This window comes from Manis javanica, chromosome X (assembly GCF_040802235.1).
Source record: "Manis javanica isolate MJ-LG chromosome X, MJ_LKY, whole genome shotgun sequence".
Classification (NCBI taxonomy): domain Eukaryota; kingdom Metazoa; phylum Chordata; class Mammalia; order Pholidota; family Manidae; genus Manis; species Manis javanica.
Genome location: NC_133174.1, coordinates 94,117,014 through 94,129,598, shown reverse-complemented (window position 1 = coordinate 94,129,598; position 12,585 = coordinate 94,117,014). Strand labels below are relative to the sequence as shown.

Here is a 12,585-nt window from a genome sequence, read left to right as displayed (position 1 = left end):
AGGTCAGAGCACTAGACTTCTTTACCCCTTTTTTACCTTAACAAAGGTGGCTTGATGGGAACTTTTTATAAGGAAGAAGTCCTCAAAATTCACTAACTAAAATCATTGGTAGTGACAGTCTTCATCCCAGCCCATGACTACTCAATATAATCAGATAACTTGGGATACAAATGGAAGGGCCAGGTGGTAAATAGAGATGATTTTAGATAGTGCACAAATATTTTAAGGGTAGTAGCCATGTATTTCTATTGAATATGTATCCATGAATACTCTGTTTAAGGAAATGATAATTTTGATTTAGTGTAGTGTTGAAGTTTCCTTTTCAAAAAAGTATTCAAGTGAGTCAGTTTAAAGACAAAGGTGAGGTAGAACACAATATTAATAGCATGGGTGGTACTCAAATATGGCAAAAAAATCATCCTCGTGGGAAATATTGCCCTAGCAGAATTGATTTAGGGATAATATCTGAAAACGCCTGTCAAGAACTCTTCAGTCTGAGATTTTACCCTATGTACAACTTAACAAGTTGACTTATTACTGTTTAATGGATACTGGCAAACACAAGACAATCCTGGGTCAGAGACTAAGAATATCACTACTCATGACAAAAGCAGTAGCCAGAACTTCATATTGGTTTGTATCAGCCCCCCACGATCCTCAAGTCCCACCGAGTAACATGGCCCATTATGGATGCCCACACATGGGTGCACTGTGTTACAGGAAAGAAACCGTGGGTTTGGAGATTTCATTGCTTTCATTATAAGCAGAAGCAAGCCTGCTATGTGTCCAGGGAAAGATGTTACTTCATCATTCAAAGTTGTTTGCTGCAAACACAACTCTTAGAAATGGTTTGCCTGCATAAACAGTGGGCAGGGCTTATATTCTTGATATACCCAATTAGGAATGTGCATTGATGCTCAGGACCCAAGGCAGAATGCCTCTCTGGGTAAAAGTTTTCTCTGTGCAATAAATCTTAATATGCATGACAAGCCTTTCCTAACATAACGAATTTTGATTTATAATTCCAAGCTAAATAAATTAGATGATGCATTATAGAGTGTAAACAGAACATTTTTATCTTCTAGCCTTTACTTAAATACATAAGATTTTGAATGAATCCTAATTAACTGAATTAAAAGAACATCTAGGAAATAAAAACAAATTGTCTGGGGAACTTGAAAGTTACAGTGAGACATAGCTACCATGACATACAAAATAAATGGAGGAACACGACCAATGACTTTCTGAGGATGCTAATGACAGCAGTAATCTTACATAAAATTTTTTACTGAGAAACTGACAAGAGAGAGTGTGTGTTTGAAGTCAACTCCAGATCCCATACACAAATAATCACCACTGCCTCCGTAAAAGAAAAAGGCAAAAGCTAAGAGAAAAGCTGGTCTGTTCCTTCTACAAGGAAAGTTCAAGATAAGGAAAATTGGGGACTAGATTTTTCTTTGTGTGTAATTTTTTAAAAATTACTAATTCAATCTCTTCCCTTTGTAAGTCTATTCATATTGTTTATTTCTTTTTGAGATAGTTTTAGTAGTTTGCATTTTTCTAGGAATTTGCCCTTCCATCCAAGTTATTTATTGGCAACAATATTTCATATTATTCCTGTATAATCCTCTTTCATATTTGTAATGTCAGAAGTAAGGACCCCTCCTTCATTTCTTCTTCTAGTAATTTGAGTTTCCCCACTCTTCTCTCTTTCTATCTCCAATCTTGCTAAAGGCTTGTTAATACTGATCTTTTCAAAGAAGCTACTTTGGTTTCACTAATTTTCTCTACCCTCTTTCCATCCTCCCTTTCATTGATTTCTGCTCTAATCATTATTATTTATGTCCTTCTCTTTGATTTATATTTAGTTTGCTCTTTTTTTCCCAGTGTCTTAAGGTAGAAAGTTCGGGTATTGATCTGAGATCTTTCTTCTCTTTTACTATAGACATTTACAGTTACATATTTCCCTCTAAACATAAGTTTAGCTCATTCCTTAAAGTCAATATATTATGTTTCAACATACCAAATCCCATTGCATAAGTTTTGGTATTCTGTATGCTGTGTTTCATTTTCATTCATCTCAAAGTATTTTCTGATTTCCCTTTTGAGTTGTTCTTTGATGAATTGGCTATTTAAGAGTGTTTTGCTTAATTTCCAGATATCTGTGACTTTCCCAATTCTTTTTCTGTTATTGATATGAAAATTTTTTTCCATTCTGGTCAGAGAACAGACATAACTTGTATTATTTCTAATCCTTTAAATTTATTGAGGTTTATTGTATGACATCGTATGCTCTACCATGAAGAATGTTCCACATGCACTTGAAAAGAATGTGCATTCTGCTGTTGTTGGGATGGGGTATTCTGTATATCTGTTAGGTCTCATTGGTGCAGTGTTCACAAGCCCTCTATTTCCTGGTTGATCTTCTGTCCAGTTGGTTTGCTTATTATTAAAAATGGGATATTAAAGTCTTCACTAAAGCTGAATTATCTGTTTCTCTATTTTTGTCAGTTTTTGCTTCATGTATTTTTGTGCTCTCTTGTTAGGTGCATATGTGCTTATAATTGTTATATATTCATTATGGATTGACTCTTTTATCATTATACAATGTCCTTCTTGCTTCTGGTTTTTGCTCTGGCATGTAAGGACTTGGAAGTCATCACTCCATTCTAAAAACAAGTAAAACCTGAACAAATTGAAAATCAACAACCCTTCTTAGGTCCATTAGATAACTGAGGTCACAGAGCAAATCACTGCCTCCAAAAAAAGGAGCAACAGACAGGCAGATACACAAAATCACAATTTGCTGGAGCAAAATCCATGAACAGAAACTTCCCAGAAACCAGTACTGTGGTAGGAAAACCTAAATTGTAATTAATGAATTGTTGGAAGTTTGATGTGGACAAATCTCCACAAAACTCCAGAGAGGCCCAGTTTTAGGGAGTGCTCCCACACTTTTGTGAGTTTTACCTCCAGGAGCCCTATGAGGTTCTCACAATGAATATTGGAGAAAATCTTAAGCTTCTGGCAGAGGAAGAAAAGTAGATATTTTAAAAATATACCCAGAGCATTGTAGTCTTCATAATGGAGCTTTCCCTCAAGAGAAACTGTTTTGTCAGAGCATAACCTACCAGTTTTATCAGAGTATAACTGACAAGGAGGAAGGGAAGTGTACAACTCCAAACCTCTCTAGACATCCTGTCTCTCGTGAGTGAGGATGGGGTGTGGGACAGAGAAGCACTTGTGGCGATCAAAACCTTGACCAAACCCAGTTGTTAGACTCCTTGAAATACCAGTTGATTAATCCATTATTTTCAATAATGCCCTTGGGTATCCAATTGCTCTGCAAACTAACTCAAATTTGGCATCTCCTGAAGGAATAGTTCCAAAGGTCAGTGTTTGATATTTGTTCCAGCCAAGGGAAGACTACTACTACCCAAGAAGCCATCTCCTTCCCTGTCTCTTTAAAACAATCTAGCTAGCCAACAGTTCACTGGTATCTTCACTGAATCCATGAATCATTTTCCAGTTGTCTCCACCACAACCACAGGTTTTAGAGCACTCTTGGCTTGAACTTCTCCATGCTCTATTGCAAATGAAGTAAGTTCTATTGGGAAAATATTAGGACATATGTGATTTATGGCTTTCTTCTCTTCCCAGGCAAAAATTTCTGAGCCAAGGTTCTGGATCTGGGGGTGTGGACAATGGTACTCTTCTCTCTGAGTGACACTCCAGCTTTAGGAGCTGATGTCTCAGTGGACGTGGGGAGAAAACAGCAGCCTGAAGTCTTCTTGGCTTGATTCTCATTGTGTGGAACCATACCTTACAAGCCACATCAAGAGTGAATAGGGCCCCAGTTTTCTCAGCGATTTGGGGGAAGATAAAACGCAGTAATGACCATACTTGTAGAACACTGCCTGGCATATATCATTTATGTAAGTGCTATTTTACACCCACAGGACAGCCTCCATTCTATTAGTGGAGTCTGGTTGGAAGGAGAAAACCCCCATCTCTTGGTTGCACTCACCTGGAGCTTACCCTTACAATCTCAGTAGCTGGGGCAGGATGAGAAATGCTGATGTTCTCCTCTTCCCAGGAAGAACACCACATGGCTAGGAGTGGCAGGAAGAGGATGCCCTGTATTCTTGGCTGTAGTTAGGAGCACGGTTTATGCCTCTGAATTGGGAGTGAGGAGGGAACAAGGGGTCTAGCTTTAAATATCACACACTCTTGCCTTTCTTACTTAATTTTTATAGATTTTCTAGAATAAATGTTTCTCCATGTGATATATGCCCTTAACCATTTTCAAAGGCTTGAAATTGTTTTGTTTTTATAATTTTAACAGGTTTCACTGGAGAGCAGGTCCACAGAGCTCCTCATGCTGTTACACCTGAAACTAACCTCCTAGACCTTACTTCTTGGAAGACTTCCCTGGTGAGTGGGTTAAGTTCTCTTATTCAGTGCCCAAACTGCCTCTTCAGCACTTACTGCACTCTTCTTCTGGTTTCCTCCCACAAAACCATGAGCTCCATAAGAATAGGCAGTCTGTATCTGTCTCGTTCTCTTTTATATCTCCAGGGCCTTGCCTGATGTATAGGAGATGCTCAACAAATTACTGAACCGAAAGTATTTCTTATATTTTTATTAAGTAGAAAGAGCTATGTCCTGGAAATCGGAACTCCTAAATATGGTACTGAAATTGAAATGTGGAATTGGCAGGCAATATCTACAATAGAAAAGGGTTCAAATAATAGATGGATAAAAGAATGTATGAGATATAGGCTTGGGACTTAGTAATAAATGAAACTGAGTAGTGGTTAAGAGCATGGACCTAAGTAACCACTATGTTGCTCATGTGAAACCTTCATAAGATTGCATATCAGTGATACCTTAATAAAAAATAGAGAGCGTGGACTTAGGAACTAGACTATACAGATTTGAACTTTACTATTTACTACCCATTGCTTAGCCTCGCTGTCCTGCAATTGTCTTATTTTCAAAATGGGGGATGATAGCCCCTACTTCATGAGATTTGGGGGAGGATAAAATGCAATAATGACCATGCTTATACAACATTGCCTGGCATATATCAACATTTATATAATTCCTATTTTATTTTGCTTTCATCATTATGTATGTTTAAGAAAACTGGGATAATTTTGAACATGCTATTTCATAACCTGAATTTAAAAGAAAAATAATTAATGATTTTTTTCCTTCCGCCTGCAAAAAGGAAATACTCTCTTTGGAGACAATTTATAAGATAGAGGTAATCACCACCTAATGACCAGAATCAAAAATGCATCTTTAATCTCAAAGATGAAGACAGCTAAATGGGAGGGGATGAGGAAGGAACAGGGATACCAAGTCACCAGGCATAGGTTTCTCAGTGTACAATGTGGCAAGATATTGTCATGCTACTAATTCTGGCACCACAGATTCGTGATGGGAAACAGGGCCCCTACCTCAGGAGCTAGGGTAGGGGTGTAAAGGTGGGTGGAGGAAGGGAGGAAAGAAAAAGGAGTGTGTGTGTGGGTATGTGTGAGAGAAAGAGAGAGATTGCTCTTTAGCTAGAGAGAGAGAAAAATCAACTACACTAGCAACAATAAAAATTATGTTTTATCAGCCTTTACATATAATTTTTTGCTTATTCTTATATCTACCTAATTTATCATAGAATATTTAGAAAATGTGGAAAATCAAAAATCAAAAACTATTTTGATTTAATGATCTTGGCCTATCACCCATCATCACGAAAGCCAAAAGCAATTATAAATAAAATATTAGTGTATTTCCTTTGATTTTATACATAATACGTATAAACCTACAAGGAAGACAGATGGATAAATAGTATTAGCCAAGAAATCATAGGTAGCTCTATTTCTACTTTCGCCACTATCTTGTTTGGTAACCCAGGCAAGCCGCTTAATTTTTCCATGTCACAGTTTCGCAATTTGTAAAATAGGCTCTTGGTATAAAGTAATTCTAAGATCGCTCTAGTTTTGCCAATACATGATTGATCTGTGAAAGTGTAGGACTGTTAGTAAGATCATAAAGTCTACCCTATAAATCCAAAATTAAGCAAAGGCACATGGAACATAAGTATAAAATCCGATGTTCCGTAAGTTTGCTGATCCATTCTATTGGCCTCACAGTTTATTTTGTTCCCCTATTTCCAATCCTTTCTGATGATTTTGCACATCAGTACCGCATCAGTACACAGGTGGATAATTGTGGACAAATATGCTAAACTTTTTCTAGTAAAAATTAATTCTTTGGAAATCCTTAAAGTAGGAAAAATATGGGTGGAACAAAGCTGTGGCAATTCTATTTTTGGTCCTCTTGAAAAATTATTTTGTATTTAATTACAATCAAACAAGTGTCACTAGAATATTGACTGCCTTGTCTAGCTGGAGGGTAAGAAAGGGATTATAAGAGGCACAAAGGAGCACATACCAGTAAGGTATGTGATGGTTTTAAAATATGGTTGCAAATTATTTGGCACTCCTCCCATCAAGAGTTGGCATTTATAGTCCCTCCCCTTCTTGGGAGGGAATATTGGAAGATGATTAAATTGCCATTGTTAATTTAAAGAAGGTAAATTATCATTAAAATGTCAATCTCACTTTTAAAAATTGATATACAGTTTCATTTTAGTTTTAGGTATACAACACAGTGGTTCAACAGTTACCCATATTATTAAATCCTCACCCCCACTAATACAACTACTACCTGTCAACATAAAAAGATGTTACAGAATCATTTGCTATATTCTCCATGCTGTACTACTATCCCTGTGACCAACCTGCATTATGATTGAGAATTTTTGTGAACCTTTATCCCCCTCACCCTCCCCATCCACCTACCTCAATCCCCATCTCACTTTTTATTCAGTCTTCATCCTTCTAGATCCATCTCTATCTTCTATCTATCTATCTATCTACCTATCATCTATCAAGTATCTATATTTTATATTTATCTATATAGACCTAGCTATCATGAATCTATATTCGATAGATAGGTAGGTAGATAGATGATAGATAGATAGATAGATAGATAGATAGATAGATAGATAGATAGATAGATAGATAGTAGATAGATAGATAGATAGGTAGATAGACAGACTGACTGATTATAAGGTCTTGGCTCAAGTGATAATGGAATCTGGAAAGTCCCACAGTGTCCTGTCTGCAAACTAGACAGCCAAGAAAGTCAGTGATTTAGTTCAAAGGTTTGAAAGCTGGAGAAATGATGTGTATATGCCTGTCTGAATTAGAAGTCCTGAGACCCAAGAATGCCAAGGGCAGAAGACCAATGTCCCAGCTCATATAGTCAGGCAGAGTGAATTCAATTTTCCTCTGCCTTTCTGTTCTACTAGGCCCTCTATCATCATTGGATGATGCCCGACTCTGGGTAGAGTCATCTGCTTTAATCAGTTCACCAATTTAATGCTGATTTCTTCCAAAAACACCCTCATAGATACACCCAGAAATAATGTTTAACAAGATATCTGGGCGTCCCGTGACCTAGTCAACACTTAAATTAACCATCACAATCTCCTTCCCTGTGTTTACACAAGTGGTTTGAGAGTTTGGAGGGGAGAATAAAAACACAACTCTCTACCTGACTACCTAGGGTGAGATTGCTATCTCTGTGTAAGTAATCATCACTAAGTCTCAAGTTTGATTTTCTTGAGCCTGCTGATAAGGACTCACACCCAAGCACCCTTAGGTTTTGGTGGCAACTTGGATGATTGGGCCCTATCTTGCATGTGACTCCTAGCTGATGACCGGCACACAGCATTCCTATGGTTCATAGGTTTCTTTGCCTTACTCCATAACGGTTCTGGTAAGGCTGTATTTCAATAACTCCCTATCCCCAGCTCCAACTCCACAGCTTGTAGATTTATTTTTCATGCCTCTCCAGAACTGAAAATTTAGGTAAAGGGTTAATCCTATCCCCTTTTCCACCTGGCCACACCACCACATCGTCTCTCTAAACTGTTCTTTCCAGGCTCCTATAGATTCGAGGTAGCTCAGAAATCCCAGTGGTAAAGTAGATATCCAGCAGAGCAATGAAAAGTAAACCTTACCATCTTGTAGATATCCTTAAACTTCATGCACAGTTCTATTGGGAGCCCACTCCCTTGGCTTTGGGGAAGGGAACCAATCAAGTGCCACCATCTATAATGATTACAGGAGTTAAGGAGAGGGGACAGGTTCTTTTCACAAACATTGTACTTGCCCAAATGTGAATCCAGTCTCTTCCTTCCCAGCACTACATTACCCTTCCATTATTTCTGGGTAAGAGCCATCAAACCAGTTCACCCTCTCTCTGTCATTTGGGGCACATGAGTCCCAAAATAAGACTCTTGTGTCCTTCTAATTCAGCCTTGGAAAAAATTTAAATTTTGTCAACAGGCTGTTATCTATCACCAACTCCTCATAAAACTCCAAGGACAAGAAAAGATTGAGATCAACACTTCACAACATTTTAGTGAAGATAACATAATTTCCAAGACAATTTTCGCCTATCTTTAAAACATCACTTCATTACAACCAGCCTCCTATATAGCATAACATCTGATTTAGAAAAATATACAAATGTACATTTTCATCCAAGAACATTTGGTGGTTTCAAATAAGAGACTTATCCAAGATGGGTCAAAAAGACAAGAGCAAAGCATTTAGCTACTGAGAAAAATAAAAATCTGCTTGCTAAACTTCATGTTCAATAATTATGTCAGCAGTTTCTCTAATTTCAGGGGCTTCTTTCTAGGTAATTCTTAATTTTCATAAAAGCTTTTCTGTACTGCTCTAAATACAATCACCTGAATGAAAAGCAACCACTTAATCTCAGTAGTGGATGCATTCAGTCAACAGATACTCACTAATAACCTACTTGGTACAAGGAACTGTGTAAGTCACTGGGTATGCAAAGTAGAACAAAACAGATGTATTTTGGGCCCTCATGGATTTTAAAGACAAGTGGATGTAGCTAAGGAAAGAATTATGGTCTGCCTACTCTTCAAATCTTTTTAGAAACTACCAAGTAATGATTTAAAAAAATGAATCTACCCTTATTGATGATTTATTAGGCTCTGTGGACCTTGATATATGTGATTTACTTCTAAGAATCCCTGTTTCACAGGGGAAGCACAGAGACCTTAATAAATAATTGACCCAAAGTCACATATCAAGCAAGTAGCAGAGATTGGATTTAAATCCACAAGTCTGATACTATAGGTCAAAGTTCTAATCAGCATCCTTTCAGCCAATATCATTAATAGAGCTAGCTGTATGAAGAGCTGTTAACTGTGAAACAGAACTCAAGAATCACTAGCATTCCCTTAAATTTGAATTTTTGGAGCTATTTATCAATGTATCTATATATCTCTAAAAACATATATATACACATACATATATGTACATTTTCATCCAAGAACTAATTTTATATATCTCCAAATGTCAAACTATATTTGTACAAGGCATATACTTTTCCTTTATTCAATGTCCAAGCCAGTTTAGCAAAATAGGAGATTACATAGGATTTTGGAACAAAACTAGAGGCATAAGCATTTGTCTGGCTTGTCGTGCCTCAGTGCATATAACTCTTTTGATTCCTTTATCACTACCAATACCTATATTTTTTTATAACAGTGCCACTTTCCCAAAGACATCTTTATTTTCTAGCTTTGATCTTTTTTTTTTTAGTTATTTCAAGTTGGAGAAAGGAACACTCAAGATGAGTTTCAGTCTCAAGTTTAGTTGCTTCACATACCCCCTGCTTATTTCTAATCTTTTTATTTTAAACATTCCCATCAAAAGGCAGATGACTTTGGAACTGACTTCCGCATATTATGTACTTCACCTCTGAGATCATCCTAAGGAGATATTTGTAGGGGTGGTTTGGAAGGTTTGGGAAGGAAAGCAGGGAATAAAAAGACTCCTTTTTTCCAAAGACTGTGATATAAAAAAATATCACATAAATTTACATAAAATGGCCAAGATCTGACAACTCGACAGCTCCCTGAAGATTTACTTTACACATCATTTAGAAAACACCAACTGTGTTCAGGAAGATGCCTCCTTTTACTCAAAATAAAATAGTGAAATAAGCTAGCACATTTCTAAAGTGATGTTGATGTTGTGTAGAGCCCAGAGAAAATATTTTGTGTGGCACAGGTGAACATAATCAATGGGGCTTTTTCATTCTGCAGGATGAAGCCTTTCTTTCAAAAATGAAACCTTGTAATGTTTAATTTTTTGAATCATGATGATTTTTTTAAAAAAGGAAATAAAAGAGAATTTATTAGGAAGTATATATACAGCCCACTTTATCTCCTTGCCTCTCTTTCTGACAGGTCCTCTGCTCCCACCCAACCCCAGCCTTCATTTTAGATTTCCAAGAAGAGTATATGAACTCAGGGAACATGGTGGGCAATGGTGGCTGTGTGTGTGGTGGGAGATTGGCTGGGGGAGGGGGCGGTGACGGCAATCACACGGCCAAAAGAAAAAGGACACAAAACAGGAAAGGCCCAACCCAAGGCCAGAGGCGGGAGTGGGAAGGGTGGAGGGTATTGCAGAACCTCCCTGGTAACCAGAGAAGGGTAAACTCCAGCTGGTGGGAGGTGATGCCACTTGTGGGCCCTCAAGCTGAACAACGGAGCTGCGGAAGCTGGGGCCAAGTGCACAAATAGGCTAAGGGGGTTGTCTGTGCATGTGTATGAGGCGGGGGGCGTTCCTGCTGCACTGGCCCTGGCACGGGGCGGGAGGTCGGGAGGGGGGGCGATGACGCGAGGCCCCCACGTGACCCGGAGCTGCAGAGAGACGCAGCCTTCGTTACAGTCGCCACTCCCGTCTGGGTACCAGCTCCCTGCCGCATCGTGCACGGCGGGCTGGCATTGGGCCCGGGGAAAGCAGAGCAGGTAAGGGCCCCGGGGCCCGTGCCCAGGCGAGGGAGGCAGTGGTGCGTCAACTCTGGAGGCCGGCGCAGAGGATCAGCGCGGCGAGTCCTGGCCAACTTTCCCCGCCCCGCGGCATTCCTGGGAACATAAATAGTGCCCTCCCCCCGCCGGAGTGGGGTGCAGGGGTGGCAGGGAGGGCAGCAAAGCGGCTATGAGCGATAGGAAATCACCCGCGAGTTCCTGCAGGAAGATGCTAAGCCCCCGGGGCGGAGGGGCGGCTGAGGAAGGTCGGGAGACGGCGAGCGGGGCGGGGCGGCCTGGGGGGCCTAAGTCCGGGAAGGGGCGGAGAAGCGGCGGGGCGGCGCCGAGCGCTTGGCTGCAGCGGCCCCCGCTGCCCCAACTCGGGCCCTCTGCAGGTCTGCGGATTTGTGTCAAGACTCACAGCGGCGCACTCGCGGCGAGAATTGGAGGAGGAAGAGACAGCAAGAATCAGACTAGGTCGGTGCGGGGGACAGTGGCGGGGGCCGGGTGTAGTGCCCAGTCTGAGACCCCCTCGCAGCTCCCCAGTCCGCCATCCCTTGTTCCCCGTCCCTGGTCCTCCATTTTGGTGCATGCAGAGGCCTGGGAAAGAATCCTGGGAAAGGAAAAATGGTGGGCTTTGGGGGAGGGTAGGGTAAAGGAATTGGAGGGAGGGGCTCGAATTGGGAGCCCCCTAGAGGGCGCACAAAGCTGCTAAGGTGGGGAAAAAATGAAATGTAAAAAACCTTTGCTATCAGGGCTCTGAATCCTGTTTGCCAGTGCACCAGACATTCAGTGTTTCTCCTTGCCTTTGTCTCACTTGTGTTCAAAGAAAAACAATCAGGAAAAAATTTTCATCATGGCAAATATCCACCAAGAAAACGAAGAAATGGAGCAGCCCATGCAGAATGGAGAGGAAGGCCGCCCTTTGGGAGGGGGCGAAGGCCACCAGCCAGCAGGAAATAATAGACGGGGACAGGCTCGCCGACTTGCCCCTAATTTCCGATGGGCCATACCCAATAGGCAGGTCAATGATGGGTTGGGTGGAGATGGAGATGATATGGAAATGTTCATGGAGGAGATGAGAGAAATCAGGAGAAAACTTAGGGAGCTGCAGCTGAGGAATTGTCTACGTATCCTTATGGGAGAGCTGTCTAATCACCATGACCATCATGATGAATTTTGCCTTATGCCTTGACTCCTGCCATTTTTCATGAGATTAATACTGTGATTCCCACTGTTTTCTTTTTCCTTGGCATTTTCCTGATATGCCTTTACTAATCTGTTTGCTGTGAACCCTATGTAATTTCCATGTGTCGGGTGGGTTCTGTGTAACCAGCTTCTCTTTGGAGATTGTCTTGGTACCCAGTCTTAAGTTTCTGTCAACAGTAGAATTTTTTCCATCTGCATGGAAAAATGTAAAGTTAATAAAGCAATTAAAAGTCAATCTATACCTTTTATTGTTTCACTAGAAAACACATAATATGAACCCCCCCAAAAAATCTGAACTCAAATACCCCACAATGTTAATTGGGTCAAATTTCTATGGTTGGATGCTATGTGATTTTTTCCCCTTTTATCTGGACTTTAGAAGCAATGGAAACAATTTTTCAATGAGTTTGTGAATGTAGTACAGGTATATAATAATTACTGGTTTAACA

At 40.0% G+C, this 12,585-nt stretch overlaps 1 protein-coding gene across 1 annotated transcript; it reads left to right on the top strand.

The window, feature by feature from the left end:
- Positions 1 to 10,780: 10,780 nt before the first annotated feature.
- BEX3 (brain expressed X-linked 3) lies at positions 10,781 to 12,371 on the top strand. Its single transcript, XM_017660694.3, has 3 exons — positions 10,781 to 10,927; positions 11,323 to 11,404; positions 11,757 to 12,371. The coding sequence occupies exon 3, from the start codon at positions 11,784 to 11,786 to the stop codon at positions 12,120 to 12,122; it is 339 nt and encodes a 112-aa protein (XP_017516183.1). The 5' UTR covers positions 10,781 to 10,927; positions 11,323 to 11,404; positions 11,757 to 11,783; the 3' UTR covers positions 12,123 to 12,371.
- Positions 12,372 to 12,585: the final 214 nt, after the last annotated feature.